At 53.0% G+C, this 14,640-nt stretch overlaps 1 protein-coding gene across 10 annotated transcripts in view; it reads right to left on the bottom strand.

The window, feature by feature from the left end:
• DAB2IP (DAB2 interacting protein) overlaps nt 1-14,640 on the bottom strand; it is a 200,800-nt gene that overhangs the window by 13,859 nt on the left and 172,301 nt on the right. For all 10 annotated transcript variants that reach the window (XM_075112381.1, XM_075112380.1, XM_075112378.1 and 7 more), the window contains 5 exons: nt 9,895-10,039; nt 7,434-7,578; nt 2,994-3,230; nt 1,200-1,401; nt 387-565 (listed from right to left, as the gene is read on the bottom strand). In XM_075112381.1, the coding sequence (XP_074968482.1) occupies nt 387-565; nt 1,200-1,401; nt 2,994-3,230; nt 7,434-7,578; nt 9,895-10,039 (908 nt within the window). The remainder of the gene's footprint in view (nt 1-386; nt 566-1,199; nt 1,402-2,993; nt 3,231-7,433; nt 7,579-9,894; nt 10,040-14,640) is intronic.

Genomic DNA, 14,640 nt, shown 5'->3' with positions numbered 1-14,640 from the left:
ACCTAATGAACGTAATGGCGATACCCATCCCTTTGAGGTTAGCACAAGCAAGCCCTCAAAGGATGAACATTTCGCTTCTGCAGCCACATCTCAACAGCTGAGACCAGCACTGCCAAGGTCTTGATCTCCCAGACCACATCCCCAGATTTGGCTCAGAAGGGACCCAGGATGGAGCCATGTGCTTGCACTACCGCCCACTGCTTTGTCCAGAGTCAGAGCTGACCTACATCCGGTATTGATTCTGCGATCAGAAAGTCTAGTCAATGGTTCAGGCAACTCCACGCTATACCTTGTCCTGCCTGTCCCTGCAGGAGCTCAGGTTTTGGCAGTAGATGAATATTCAGTATTTCCCTGGTGTGTGGCCAGGCCACCTTTTATGCTCTTACCCAGATAAGTCATTCTCTATCACCATTTTCTGTAGCCCCGCGGAGATGCTGTTGCCTGCGTTAGGCGTGGATGCAGTGTGATCGGCCGTGACCGAGACCTGCACGCAGGCCGGGTTACTGAGCGCTGAGTTGACATCCCTCAGGATCCGCGGCAGAGGCCCGAGCTTTGTTGCAGTGCCCTGGGCAGAAAGGACAGCAGAATTACTACCAACATCTTGTATTTTTGCTGGAGAACTGTGGGCTTTGCCAGTTGCTAGACAGTCTCGTCAGTGAATTACATTAACACCATGCATTTTTGCCATCATTTACCCCACTGCTGAGGCTACAGGATGTCCCAGAACATGTGGCTTTAGAAACCATTTGCTGCTGTGGGGCAGAGGAAGCAAGCATGATTAACGAAGTTCAGATATAGAAGACAGCTATAGCCAAGCCTGTTCCAGGTCTCTTGGCAAAAATCCTTTTAATTAAAAAGAAACCTTTTGAATCTGCTGGGATAGACAAAGTTCTGGTGTTCAGCAGCTTTGCCTTCTCATCCCACCTGCCCCTCCATCCTCGCCCTCCCCATGATAAACAGCAAAGGAGGGAAAAAGCTCTACTCACCTGCCTCAGAGGAGGATGTAAGGAATGAGCTACTCCTGCAGCACGTGCAAAGGCTGGGGAAGTGCTAAGGCTTAGTAACAGCTGTGCTGTGCACAGATACAGCTAACGGATTGATACCTGCTGGTCATGGGGAGGTGTGTGGTGTGATGCCTATGCCCAGCACTGGCCAACTGTGCTTCCCCCAGAGCCTGCCCCTGCGATCCCCCCGGGTACCTGCTCCAGTTGAGAAATGACTTCCCAGAGTAGTGAGTGCAAAGTGGACAGTTCCCGGCCCAGGTCAATGTAGCCTTCAAAGCCCGCTGTGTTCGAGATGGTTTCGGGATTGGAAATCTCCAGTAGAAATCTCTGCATGTTAGTCCATTCATGTTCCAGGAACTGATTCATAAAGGACATGTACTCCTCTTTGCTGCCAAACCTATCAGGACAGCAATAGGAATTTCAGGTAAATCCTGTAAACAGAAGTGAAGTCGACAGAAGAGGTAGGTACATGCACAGGTAATGCCTTCTGGCATTTGAACCCTTCAAAGCCTTTGGGGTCACCAGGTTGCTAGCAGGCACCTGGTAACTCATGGAACAGGGAACCAAAATTAACTCCAGCCTAACCCAGCTAAGCCCTCGTCAGCACGGCATCCCCACCATAGAAATGAAGGCGAAAGCTAGAGAAAGCAAGCTGTTCTGGGTAACAGAGTATATCTTACTGCGGGGTCAGGGCACAGCCTCCAGAAATAGGACCGGTCACTGGAAATAAAGAATTGGTAATTCCAAGCACCCGCACCTGACTGAAGCCCAGTGAATGACGGTGGCAGGAATCCTGTGCTCTCCCCACTCTTCCACGGGCACTGAAGCTACCTCCAGCCGTGCTGGCTGCTGCTGCCCCGGCACAGCCACTCTGGGGATCACCCTGGAGAGCCACACTCGCAGCTGGGCCAGCCCCTTCGTCCCCTCGGGCTCCCTGCAACCTCTGTCTGCCCTCCAAGCGCTCCACCCAGATGTCACTTGCAGTGAAGGTGTCTTATTTAGAGCGCAACTGGCAGGGCCTTGTGGTTCATCTGTGCCAGCGACAGCGATTCTGCGAGGAGACGCTCGGCTGTGTGCCATCTGCAGGACAGCGCTGCTTGATCACTTTGGCTCTACTACTGTCAGCTTAGTTAAAGACTCTTCCCTGCAAAGTGCTGAAAATCTGCAAACCCTTTAGTTGGGGATTGGTCAGGAATATAGAGAATTTCTGTCATCTAGTGTAACACACTTGTACGTCTTCTGTCTCCGTCTGTGTGCATGTACACGCATCCCTGACTGCGAGCGTGGGTGCTAAGCGAGTCTCCAAATCTAAGAAGCTTTAGACAGAAACTGTCCGTTCATGTTTTAGAAAGCTCATCATTTTGTTATCAGAGCTCAGGATAAGTAGCTCAGAGCTGCAGCCGGTGGGAAGATTTTCAGAAATCACTCACTTTGTTTCCATCAAGCCAATGGGCTTAGTTAGAAATTGATAGTGCCCCCATTCTCTCCATACCTTCTCAGTTCAGACAACCGCATTTTAATAGCAGGGAAAGTCCCAGAGCTCGCAGGAGGGAAAGAGCAGCTCCTGAGCTATGTACACCATTGCTGCTGCTTGGTTCTGGTCCTGCTGGTGCCTGTGACGGGAGGCGGGCAGTGCACGGCCGCCAGCCGTGCCCCGCACAGCCGTCACGGGACAAAGCGCCTGGCTATGCCGGGGCACTCCTGCTGCCACCTTCCCTGCTCGTCTGTGTGGTCAAAACAGCCTCTTTTCCTGCTCATAAAACACGTCCTGTTTTGGAAACTTTGAAATGATCTCCCTGACCTAACACGGAGGGAACGGGTCCCAGAGAGACGTGGGGGAAAACGCCAACAGGAAACAAACAGGCGCTTTCCATCGAGGAAAGGAGGGGCCAGCGCTCCTGATGCCGGAGTCGTGGCTCTGCCCACACACCCGGAGCTTCCCACCCCCTCCCCAGACCTGCCCCCCCCTGACCCTGCGTCCCGGCTTACTTGGCAAAGTTGGCGAGGTTCTGGGTGACCTTGGCAATGAGGGTCAAAGTGCGTGCAGTGCGGTCATCCGGGTACTCCTGCAGGAGACTGAAGAGGGACGGGGACATGATGGCCGGACAGAGGAACCGGAGGAACAGGGAGGCACTGATCAGTCGCTCACTGATGTCCGGGCGGCCTCGGTTGCTGCATTCTTGTCTCCATGAGGCAAAAACTTCTTTGAGCTCCCTTGGGAAGACACTGAAATGACAGGAGGACATGCAGAGATGGCAGGTTCAAGGCCAGGGTGTTCAAACTGCCACACATCAGTAACTAAACATTGTGCGTATCAGCCATGGGGTGCGACACCCAGACCTGTACAGCATCCCTCTCGTCCTGCTGATCCGCAGCAGCACCGCTGTCTACACCAGTCGCAGGCTCTTGACCTTTTTTTTTTTTGCAGAGTGTCCGTTAAGAGACTCAAACCACACAGGAAAAAGCAAAGCCTCCCCATAAATGAGTAAGAGAAGCAGCTTTCGTCAGACTAATGATCCTGGTTGCGCTGGGTGCCAAAACCCCAGACAACTGGGAAGACAGAGAAATGAAACACACTGTGCAACGCAGCTCATCGCAAGTCAGCTGGCTGTGACATGGGGCACTACGAACTGGGGGGAAGCTCAGCCGCCAAGGTGGAGTGTGTGTCTCGAAGAAGCCCAGCAGCGTGGGACGCCTCGGCAGAAACACCGGCAGTACTGGGGGCACGGCTGGGGCTGGGAGGCAGGGCCGTGCGAATTGCAATACTTGCAGTTGGAATTATTGTTCAAGCGCCTGGCTCAAATCCCACTGTGACTAGTACAGACGCAGAGCCCCACTGGAGCTACTCCAGCCTTGTAACTGCACAGACCTCAGCGTGGCTTTCCTGGATACCAGAATTTCCCCGGGTCCAGCAGACGCTGGCTGCAGCAGCCCTTATCGCCACAGAACTTGCTCAGTCCTCCCCAGCTCCCTGCTCCCACCTTATCCTGTTCCCAGCCTGTGTTATTTATTCAGCTGGATACTCCCACCTGTGGGGGCAGGCTGGCAATGGGTCCCGCCGCGCTGCCGATGCTCCCCTGGGTCCCTGGTACACAGCTCCCCACCCGCCCGGAGGCTGCCCTTGTCAGCAACCACCGTCTTTGTTTTAAAACCAGAGCTGTTTACTGACAGAGCTGGATGGTATAAAAGCAGACTCATGATGGGTCAGACTCCATTTTAGGCCATAAATCTCCTTAACAAACAGCCATTTCAGAGGACACTTTCCCAGTTTTGCTGCAGGGACTACCTGGGAGAAGCAAAGCAATGTCAGCTGGCTTCTCACTGGCCTGCTCACTGCCCTGCGGCTGAACCTCACACGAGTTGGCGAGAAAACCATGGGAGCTGCATGGCCAGAGACACCATCCACTGTCCACCAGCAGCAAGAACCAGGTGGGAGGCTCCGAAACGGAGGAGCACTAGGAGCAAAACACCCGCCCGTGCATGCTGCCCCTGTGGCAGCACTGCCAGGCCTCTGGGCAAATACAAGGGTGCTCCTCCTGCTGCCAGGGCTCCCCATCCTCTGGCCTGTGCCTCCCAGGGCTACGGACGCTCACGCCATCAAGCCCAACCGACTGCTCCTCGCCACAGCTGCAGAGTTCAGGCCCTGCGGGGTTTGTGGTCCGTCAGAGCGGCCCGTACCCTGCAGCCAAACGGCCGTGGCCTCTAGCTCCGTGGCCATTCTCTGAGCCAGCAGCACGTACGCTCAGCACGGCAGAGCCCTCACCTCTCATTTCATTAATCTGCCAGCTGCTGCCGCGCTGCCCGGCCGCACGCCCCAGGCCCAGGGCTGCTGCTGTGAACCCCAGCCAGTGGGCACCCTGCCATGCACTTCCCACCCAGGCAGCCCGCTCAGCACCGCACTGCTGCACGCAGAGGCCCACGACGCTGCGCTCCAGGGTTGCAGGAGGTTTCTCTCTGTCCTTCTGACGTGGTCGGTGATGCGCCATGGAAGTGCTTTGCAAACGTCGCTGTTTAGCTTCTGCTCCGTGTTTGCTTCATGCTTTCACACACATGAGCTTTTATCCTGCGCTTTATAAATAACATTAGCCAACGTCTTTGGCTGGATAAATTCTCCTCTGTCTTTGGCTTGATCCACACAATTCGACAAAGTCCTTTTACTTCATGGTATTTGCCCAGAAACAGGAGAATCCTTTAAGCAATTTAAGGCTTGAATGATCAGGACAGGTTGTACAGTTACGGGAAAGTAAACCCTTGAAAATGTATGCACCGGCTGCACACAGCCCGTGAGTACTGTTCACTATCACAGGCTGGGAGACCATAAAAGTTTAATTGTGTAACAGCGGATGGAATTCAGTTAGCTGGCTTTATGTGACAAACGGGCCCTTAATTCATTACCCAACTTTCCAGTAATGAGCTTCCACATGCTGAATTTCTGCTTACGCTGAAACTTTCCAGATGTCCAAATTATGTCATAATTATAACAATTTTCAGTTATCGCAAACCTCTTTCCTCTCTCTGATTCTCTCCGGCAGATGAGCATGCACACCCTGGCAGTCTATTTAAAGCAAGATCGTTGGCTGTCAGGATACCTTGGCCAATCCTGAACACTCACCAGCCCAATTAATCCCAAGAACCGCTGAGCACAAAGGACCGAGGGGGAACCACTCAGAGCAGCAGCTCAGCTGCTCCAGCCTTCCTCAGAAAGGCAGGACTGGAGGAAGAAATTTCCCGTGCATTCCTGACTTTTCCTGAGGTCATTTTTCAAGCCTATTTTTAGAGTGACCCTTTAGTGCTGCTTTGGGTATTTTTAGGAAGACATTAATTCAAACAATTATAATCCACTGGTGACTAAAAGCAGTGCATCCCTCCTGGGAGAGCAGACAAATGCCATCCCTGAGTCAGAGAAGTATTAATTGGCCCAGGATAAGCTATAGGATACCTGTACAAAAATCTGCCCTTTGGTTATTTGTGGTAGATAAAGCAAGTCCGAGTGAGCATCTCGCTGCTTGTCCTCTCCCTCAGCAGTATCGAGAAAAGCAATCCCCTTCCTGGGCTTGCAGGAGGGCACTCAGTATCCTGGGAGATTACCTGTAATGACTTTTCAGACCTCAGCACAACAGCTGGGATAGGAGAGAAAAATGAGAAATCAGATACTTCCTTCCTCCGACATTATCCTTAGTTGATGTTTGGCAACAACAATGTTGCTACTAAATACACGAATGAAAAATAAGCCCAGACTTTTAAGCAGGAAGGCTGCAGATCCAGCAGCAAGACAAAAATCATCGGTCTCTCATATGATCAGGTCAGGAGTCTCTGCGTATGTTAGCAAGAACCAGAAAAGTAAAGAGGGTCACAAGCCCATTTCTTGCCCTTTCAGGTCATCTTTGCAGGCAGCACCTGTAACAGACCCAAGGACTCCGGCTCCCGGTCCCCAGGGCTGAGCAGCAGGTAACACCACGAGCACAGCCATGCCTGCCAGCCGCCTCCACAGCAAGGTACAACTACCTTACTCCAGTCCATTTTGCATATTCGGGCCTGTCCCAGCCAGTTGCAAGAACTTTTACCCTGACAACAAACAACTAGGAAATGCCTCAAACTGCATACCAGGCCTTGGGCCAAGGAGGCAATGGGCTCCCCATCTCCGCCTCAGCAAGCACGCCAGGCTGGGAGAGAGAGGGGTTAACCCAGAGGAATGCAGGACGCTGAGCCAAACAGCAACCCAGCAGTAACAGCAGCATCCCCCCGGGCTCCAGCACTCTGCAACAAGAGAACATCTGCTTAAACAAAAGCTCCCTGTGCTGGTGCAGCTTCCTTGCAGGCAGGAGGAGTGCCACAGACCCTGCCTGCTGCGGAGAGGATTTCAAAGCTTCACCTGACGCTCTGGGGAGGCAGGCAGAGTCTGTCAGTCTGGTCCAGACTGAATCGTTACACGGGTAGGAGACCCAGAACATGCATTTCTGCCCTTTATTCCAGACTTTCATATACAGCTGGCATCAAGTCCCTCTCTAAATTGGTCACACTGGCAAAGGCATTTCGTGTTCCTTGACTCCACTGCCCTGTCCCCGTGTCTGTGCACCAGCAACCCTTCAGCACCCACTAAAGACAAGCATGAAGGAAAACCAGTGAGGCTGCCACACCCCCGGAGCAGACACTCCAAACTGTGGCTGAGCAGTAGCTGCCGTCTCACCCCGTGGTCATCCTCACCCTTGCTCCTGGACCACCAGGACTCCCTCACTCGCTGCAGGACGCGGGCAGGGACCCGCAGCTCTCCCTCCAAAGCTCTCTGACAAGCTGCCCATCAGCGCAGCTTTAGGGACCGGGTACCATCAGCCTGAAGATGGACTGCTGCCACCCTTGTCCCCTGCAGCTGTGCCGCGCCTGCGCTAGCTAAGGGCATGCGGAGGGGAGCGACGCTCGTGGGATACCAACCAGTAGGAGTTGATGATTTTGCAGAAGGCCAGCTCGCAGCACATTTTCAGGTTGCTCTGATGTTCAGGAAGGTCTGAAGAGGAGCACTTACTGGGATCCACCTCACAATTTTCATCTGATTCATACAGTGCCTTGATAAATTCCCCTGTAAAACAGACAGTCGGTGATGGGTTTTGGAAACATGAGAGCTGCAGCCTTCAAGCAATTCTGTTTGTAAGCCCCAGTGCCCGAGCAGTTACCCGATGCCCCGTCGCACTGGCTGAACAGAGGCTGGGTACGAGAGCAGGCGGCGGTGGCTCCCGTGGCAGGCTGCGCCCCAGCCAGCTCTCAAGATCTCCAGTGGACCCAGGAGCAGCTGGCACTGCCTTGGGCGCTCACAAAACAACCCAGCACACCCTGCAGAAAGGCACCCGGACTCCCGACGAGCACGTTTCATCCCTTTTCCCCAGTTGGCAGCTCTGCCTCTGTGGCTATGGGCTATTGCATCAGAACTCCGCTGCCAAAACACCCGCTTCCTCAGCCTGCCCTGACCCCCCATCGCACCAGTTCCAGAGACGCTCCCTTGGGCTAATCCAGTAGGAAGTACGCTGACAAGTTCTGTAATTATTTGTGGGATGGCCTGCTACTGCAGAAAGTGTCCTGGTGCCGACAAGCCAGTGTGATTCACAGGAGAAATAGGTAATTAAAGGAAAGAAACAATTTACTTGGTTTATTTTGAGCTGAACATCACACAAAATTACATTAAAATATTTCTCCGAGTTTCCCTCTTCTCCTGTTCGCAGCCTGGCTGCTCCTCACCCTTGCAGAGACGCACACTGTGGGCCTGCTCTGCCAGCTCCTTGCCACGTTTTACCCCGGGGCGCCCGGGCAAAGACCCCTGCCACCCCTTCCCACCACCTCAACACGAGTCCAGCTGGGGGGACGGCAGTCATCCATCCCGCTCAGCACACAGCAGTGGACGGGGAGACTCGGGGACGGGGTAACAGGGATTAAGAGGCAGTGTTTAGCTAGGGACCTGCAGTGCTGGGTGATGTTCTAGGAGAAAGGTTTGCTTTGGTTTTCTTCTAGTTCCGGTTGGTTTGCTCATCTCCTAATTCCTGACTGTCTTGGATTTTCCCAACCTCCTGGTTTTTTGCCTGCTCTAGTCTGCATTCCTTCCCTATTGCCAAAACAGATTTTAATTATGTACTGGAGAGCCTCTCCGAGGTATTTTCAGCTCCGGAGCCTCTCTGCTCGCCTGCAGGTGATGCCTGCTGTTATTATCCGGCCCTATTACTTGCTTGTGCTTCACGGTTTAAAGGAAAGCGCGATTCTATATGCTGTTACCTTGTGACACACAGATGAATCATTTCACTGATAAAAGGTCTACACAGAATCAGGGCCCCGAACAGCGAGCAAGAACCGCAGGCTCCTCCTATACTAGATGGAGCTGGCTTGGCAGCATTTGCATTGAGCCCTGAAAGGGGAATATTTCAAAATTTTCTGCCTTCATTTATCTCCTGGCTTTTTAGAAATTTTATGAGGTAATCTACTTACAGACTTGCCTTCAACCAGAAAGCATTACAAGGCAGAAATAAATAATATCCTTTTTCCTATTCTTGTGGGCTATCTCTTGGCTTGACTGAATCTGCTCGACGATCTCCCCTTCCTCAACGTTGTCATTACTATTATCTTAGTAAAGTATTTACAGTACTTTGCTCCTTGCTAACATGATACAAATCCATTAGTAGGAACAAAACATACTGAAAAATTAAAAGCTCAATAGAAACTCTGCTCATCCTACTACTGGGATGCGGATCCAAGCTAGCTGCCTTCGGCTGACGTTCAGACATAACGCTTCAAAGGCAGCCTCTCCCCATCTCGTGCTGTGCTGGCTGCACGCAGCAACACAGCAATTCCTTCCTGACCTGCCCAGAAGCAGAAGCTCTAATTATTTTCATTTGCATCAAGAGAAATATTTTTGGAGCCATAAACATAGCCAGCACTTAAAAAAACAAAAAACCCAAACCACCAGGAGGGTTCCCAGCGCAATCTGGGAGGCAACTCTCATCATTGTAACTTGGGAGATTTCATCAGACTCACAAGTGCTGCGAGGAACCGGGGGAGCGTCTCTGGCGGGGGTGTGCAATCAGGGGAAGGAATCAATCAGCCTCCGTGACACTGCCAGCGCCAAGACAGAAGGCTTGGCAGGCAGCATAATGCCTTCAAATATCAATTTGTTATCTCCTCTGAAAGCAGATTAAAGCGCTAACTCAGCGGTGACCTTCACCTGGGAGCAGAGAGCTGCCCGCTGCGGCTGTGCCCCGGGCTCAGACCCCGCTGCCAGAGGAAACCTCCAGCAGGTAAATGCTGGTGCCTCCTACGGCCATCAGGGCTCAGCTGAGGGTCTCCACCACGCAGAGCACCCTGCGGCTTAGAGGAAGACCTCTCTGCGTGAGACTTGCCAAGGCTCGGTACGTACCTAAGGCATCTTGCAAGTATTTCTGCCCCACCAGCTTCAGGTATTCTTCGATTGCTTTGGTGGCCAGTGTGTTCTCCCTGAAAATGAGATGCTCATTCTCACCACAGCGATCAACTTCAGACATCATCAGGTCAGTCAAGAAATCCTGGAAAGCAAAGCCCATGGTGGGTCACCACGCACTGACATACGCGTCGTTCAGCACAGCAGGCAGCCTCCCCGTCTCCAGAGAGGTCTCACCTTCACAAGACACAAGAGGGAGTGGAGGTGCTGCGGGGATTCTGTGTGCGCACGCTGTGTTACTACCAGCCCGACTTCTCTCCTGTTTCTCCAGCCTCATGGAGACAAGAGGAGAGATAAACCTCTGGAGAGTCACAACTTCTGCACCCCAAAAAACGATTCATTCCGGGCCTGCAGCATGTTCGCCCCTCCACCAGTGCTGATTTTTGGTTGGGTCTTGTGTCAGCCTCATGTTTTGCGGGTGAAATGTTTTCTCCACTGTGAAATTGCCTGTATTTGGTGTTTAACTGTTCTGGTCGCAAACCAGGGCGGTACTGAGATGGCATGAGCCGTGCCCCACAGTTAATGGCTGAGAAACAGTCCTGTAATATGCATCAAGATGCTCAAATATCCGATTTCTTTAGTATTCATGGAGATAAACAGCACTGCTACAGCACACATTTTGGGCACATTTTTGGTCTGATGTGCACACAACCAAACACCATGCAATTTTATAATCCCCTGTGCTGCAGAGCAATGGAAGGGGTGAGCAGGAGCAGACCGCACGCTGACAGCTGCCCCGTGCATCAGTCTGGGCTACTGAAGTGCGAATTCTAACATAAAAACAGCACTTCAGACCAAGCTCCATGTCTGCTTCAGCAGCAGCGTTAACTGATCAGAGAGGGTCATGTAGCTCCCCATGCATTCTGCTGAGAATCCACTACGCGGTGTAATATTTAGTGTGCTGTAGCTAGCGTTAATGCAGGAGAAATGCCATGCAGTTTTTAATGCTAATATGTATTCAGCTTCTGCTCTCTGCACTGCTAATGGAAAAAGCAGCTCTGGGCCCCTGCCCAGCTCCTTGCTGCGCTGGGTGCAGAAAGGGTCGATCTCCTCCCACCCAGCACCGCTCACCTGGATGACAAAGGGAAACAGGCTGCTGGTGACGTGTAAATCACAGGCATTAGACCTCTTCTTCTTTCTCCATGCAGGAGACAGAGCAATGTTGACATACAATTCACTTCTACAACCAAGGGCACCTTTTTTAAACTGCCTTCCTCTAAAACAAAATAATCTGCTCAGTAATAACCTTTCACTAAGAAATTCTCCTTCATTTGTCATGACCGTACCAGATGTAACCTGCTCCTGGCAGGGGCAGCAGAAGCACCCCGGAGCTGCCGTGGAGGGACCCCTGTCCCATCCTCACCGTCCCCACACACATCACAGCTCCCAGAGCCCCAAGACATGCTGCGGCCATGACCCAGCCTGCTCCCACCCAGACTCAGCAGAGGGGACACTCGGGTCCCCATTCCCCGCCAGCTGCTGCCCAGATTCGCAAGAGAGGCACTTCGCTCCGTTTCATTTTTCATACGGATGCTTGTGCAGTCAAAGTTTAATCAAGGCTCAACAAACAGCTCCACCCGAACCCAACAGACCCAAATCATTTTATGCACAGGCCCCTCATTACTGTGCTTCTGTCCCAGACCAAGGAAAATCCAGGCGGCAGGCAGGTATGTCTCCCATCCGAGAACAGCGGAGGGGGGCAGGAAGGCTGGCATCCCCGCAGCACCCAACGGCCCGATCCCTCCTGCCTTCCCCCAGGACCATGACTGGGACTGACACACTGCCGCGACCTGCCCAGAAGAGCCCCCAAAAAAGCCAGAGGAGCAGCTTTGGAAAAAAAAGTCACTTCCATTATTTCTTTAGCCAGAAGATCCCCTTCCTCAGATCCTGCTATGTCTGCAATGCTCCGGCAGCCGCAGAGGCAAAAATCCCTCCTGGAAGCGAAGCACGCGCCTCCCCCCACTATTTTCTCTCATTTTGCCCCTTTTATCAGCCAAGCTGGAATGAAACTTTAAACCCCTGCTCAAATCCTGTTAGCTGCTATCTATCTGGGTAACTCTATCACCTTTATCTTCCAGTGCCTCTCCCGGGGTACGTTTCAATTCCAAGCCAGAGCTCAGGCTGACACAAGGTGCTGATTCTTAATTAGCAGCCGCTGACCTTGGCTTTGCTTGATTCTCTTTCCTGTCACTTTCCCAACATACTAATTATCTCAGGAACACTGGGTTTTATAGCTTCTCTTAGCCAAGTGTTTGCTTTTGCCCCCTCTTGTCACAGGAGGACTGGCTGCTGCGGATGCAGGGCCAAGCTGCGATGCACAGCCCAACCACGAGCCAGGGCTGCCGAGCGGTGGAAACCCAGGGGCCAAGTTTTAGCCACTGATAATGCGAATTCTGATGATTTTAGCCGATCTACAGAATTCACGAGAACTTAAAATGAGGCAAAATTCCAGTTTGGGACTCAACACAAAGCCAGAGAAGATCCCTCCGAAACCTCTGCTGCGGTCATTATCCCCTGCGGAGCACCTGCAGCTCGACAGCTCAGAAAACAACCCCCTCCAAAGTCTCCAAAGTGGAAAGGAAAGCTGCTGAAATCCCAAAGAGCTCCATTACGGCGCAGCACCCAAAGCTGGGGTGCGACATGGCAGGATCCAGCCTTGTAACCGACCAGGGGATGGATGGAGGCGAGAGCCAGGATACCCGACAGCATCCCCCAGGCCAGGGCTTCTTACTGTCCCCAGCAGGTCCAGCCTCCCCGGGCTGCAGAAGGCATCTTGCCAGGCTGTACGAACCGGCCCCGAGATACATCAGGGATTAAAATACCCACAGCCAGCGTCCTTGCGTGAGCAGAGCTCTGCTAGCCACGGGAAAGGAGCCTCGTCCGTGGGTCAGTTCCCATGACATCTTGCAATTTCTGTCCCAGGGCCATCTTCCAGATCTTGCCTTCCCTCCACAGAAAAAAGCCACATCAGCTCTGGATCACACGTCTGGTATCTCTGCCTTAAGTACGCCAGCAGCCAGCACTCGGAAGACACAAATGGAATGCAAATACTTGTCGAATCCCTCCGGGGGCCTCACTCACCCACATACAAGGCTCTGAATAAAATGCAATAACTAAAGCCAATAAAACTCCCTGTTTCTGAGCAGCAGAGATCAGCAGGGGGTTGTTTTTAGTTAGGGCCCCTGGCAATGGAAGAAAATAAGATGCTTTATTTCATTACATCGGAGTTGAGAGGGGAAGGAAAAGGTCTACAGTAAAAATTAAGGGCTGTGGCAATGTTCTGCAGCCTTGCTCCCGTGCTTATTTTAAGGATATTTGCTTCAGACTGGACACAGCTGAATCTGTGCAACTTCAGCCGCTGCACGTATGCTGAGAAAGAAGAGCAATTCATAAATAAATAAATGCAGAGCATGACAGCACAAGGCTGCACTGGTTTCCAGCACTTTTCAAATAAACCAAGCATGAGCCCACAGCAGCATATTCTAAGGCAGCTCCTCCAGAAACGCATGCAGGAGCGGCAGCCCGGTCCCCGCAGCAGGCAGCAGCGGGCAGGCGGCAGGCACGGTCCTCAGCACCACCCCAGGGCTCAAACACGCCACGGCAAAGCAATTCCAGTGCTGCAGCTTCCCCTCCGCCCGCAACGCCCGCGCTGCTCTGCAGCTCAGCTCCCCACATCCTCCGCCACAGCATCCTCTGGACGGCCGTCCCGGGCTGTGTGTCACCCCCAGCGCCTGCCAGGGCAGCCAGCAGCTCTGTGCGCCTCGCTCTGTCCCTCAGATGTCTCCATCCTGATTTACCTGTAGGGTACCCTAAAAACATTTCCATTTCCCCCAGGTCTTCATCCGCTGAGCTTCAGATGCTGCTTCCCGTGCCCCACCCAGGTGAATTTATCCTCCTGTCTCACACCGCATACTAACAGCATCTTCCTGGGGGTGAGGAAACGCACCCTAACCCCTGCCTCGTCCCTCACACGTGCAGCAATTCCTGGTTAAATATGTCATCCCGCAGCAGGACTGCTTCATGCTGCCATGGCGGATCCCCCAAACCTTTGCCTGGGGATGCTGAAAGGAGATTATGGAAATAGGGGTGATGCCCTGGAAACGAGTACGCTGCAGCCCTGCGCCGCTCCGTGTGAGGTCCCCGCAGGCAGACGTCTGAAGCTGCTGCCCCGTGTCAGCCGGCATCGGCATGGGCCTGGGGCCCAGCTGCCCTGGGGGTGGCCTGAATTGGGAAAGGCTCATTGAAAAGTGAAGTCCGCTGAGAGAAAAACCAACACCTGTTCAAGAAAACAATCCTTCATTGCCCATGTCAATAGGGCCAAGGAAGCGGATGAATTGCATTGCTCAAACACAAAAAAGTGGGAAGAAAAAGCTTCTTTGCAGGGGGTGAAGCCGGAGCAGAGCAGACAGCTGGTTCAGTCACACGTCTGATCAATAGCTGACAGCCCTGCCTGCCCAGAGCACCACTAGCCCTTGGCTCCGTGCACCCCGCCGGGCTGGTGGGGCAAGCACCCCGCAGTGCTTGAAACTTCCAGGGCTTGCACTTGCCAGCGCCGAGAAAACCCACCCCACCCTGGCGACGGGTCTGTCTACGTCCAGTATCCAAGTTCCGAAGGGGTTCAAGGTGCCAGTCCCTGTGCCCGAGGGGTGTCACTGGGCAATGCCTCCCTGTGCAGCTCCTGAGCCC

This window comes from Phalacrocorax aristotelis, chromosome 17 (genome assembly GCF_949628215.1).
Source record: "Phalacrocorax aristotelis chromosome 17, bGulAri2.1, whole genome shotgun sequence".
Taxonomy (NCBI): Eukaryota; Metazoa; Chordata; class Aves; order Suliformes; family Phalacrocoracidae; genus Phalacrocorax; species Phalacrocorax aristotelis.
This window is presented reverse-complemented; position numbering and strand designations above follow the sequence as displayed.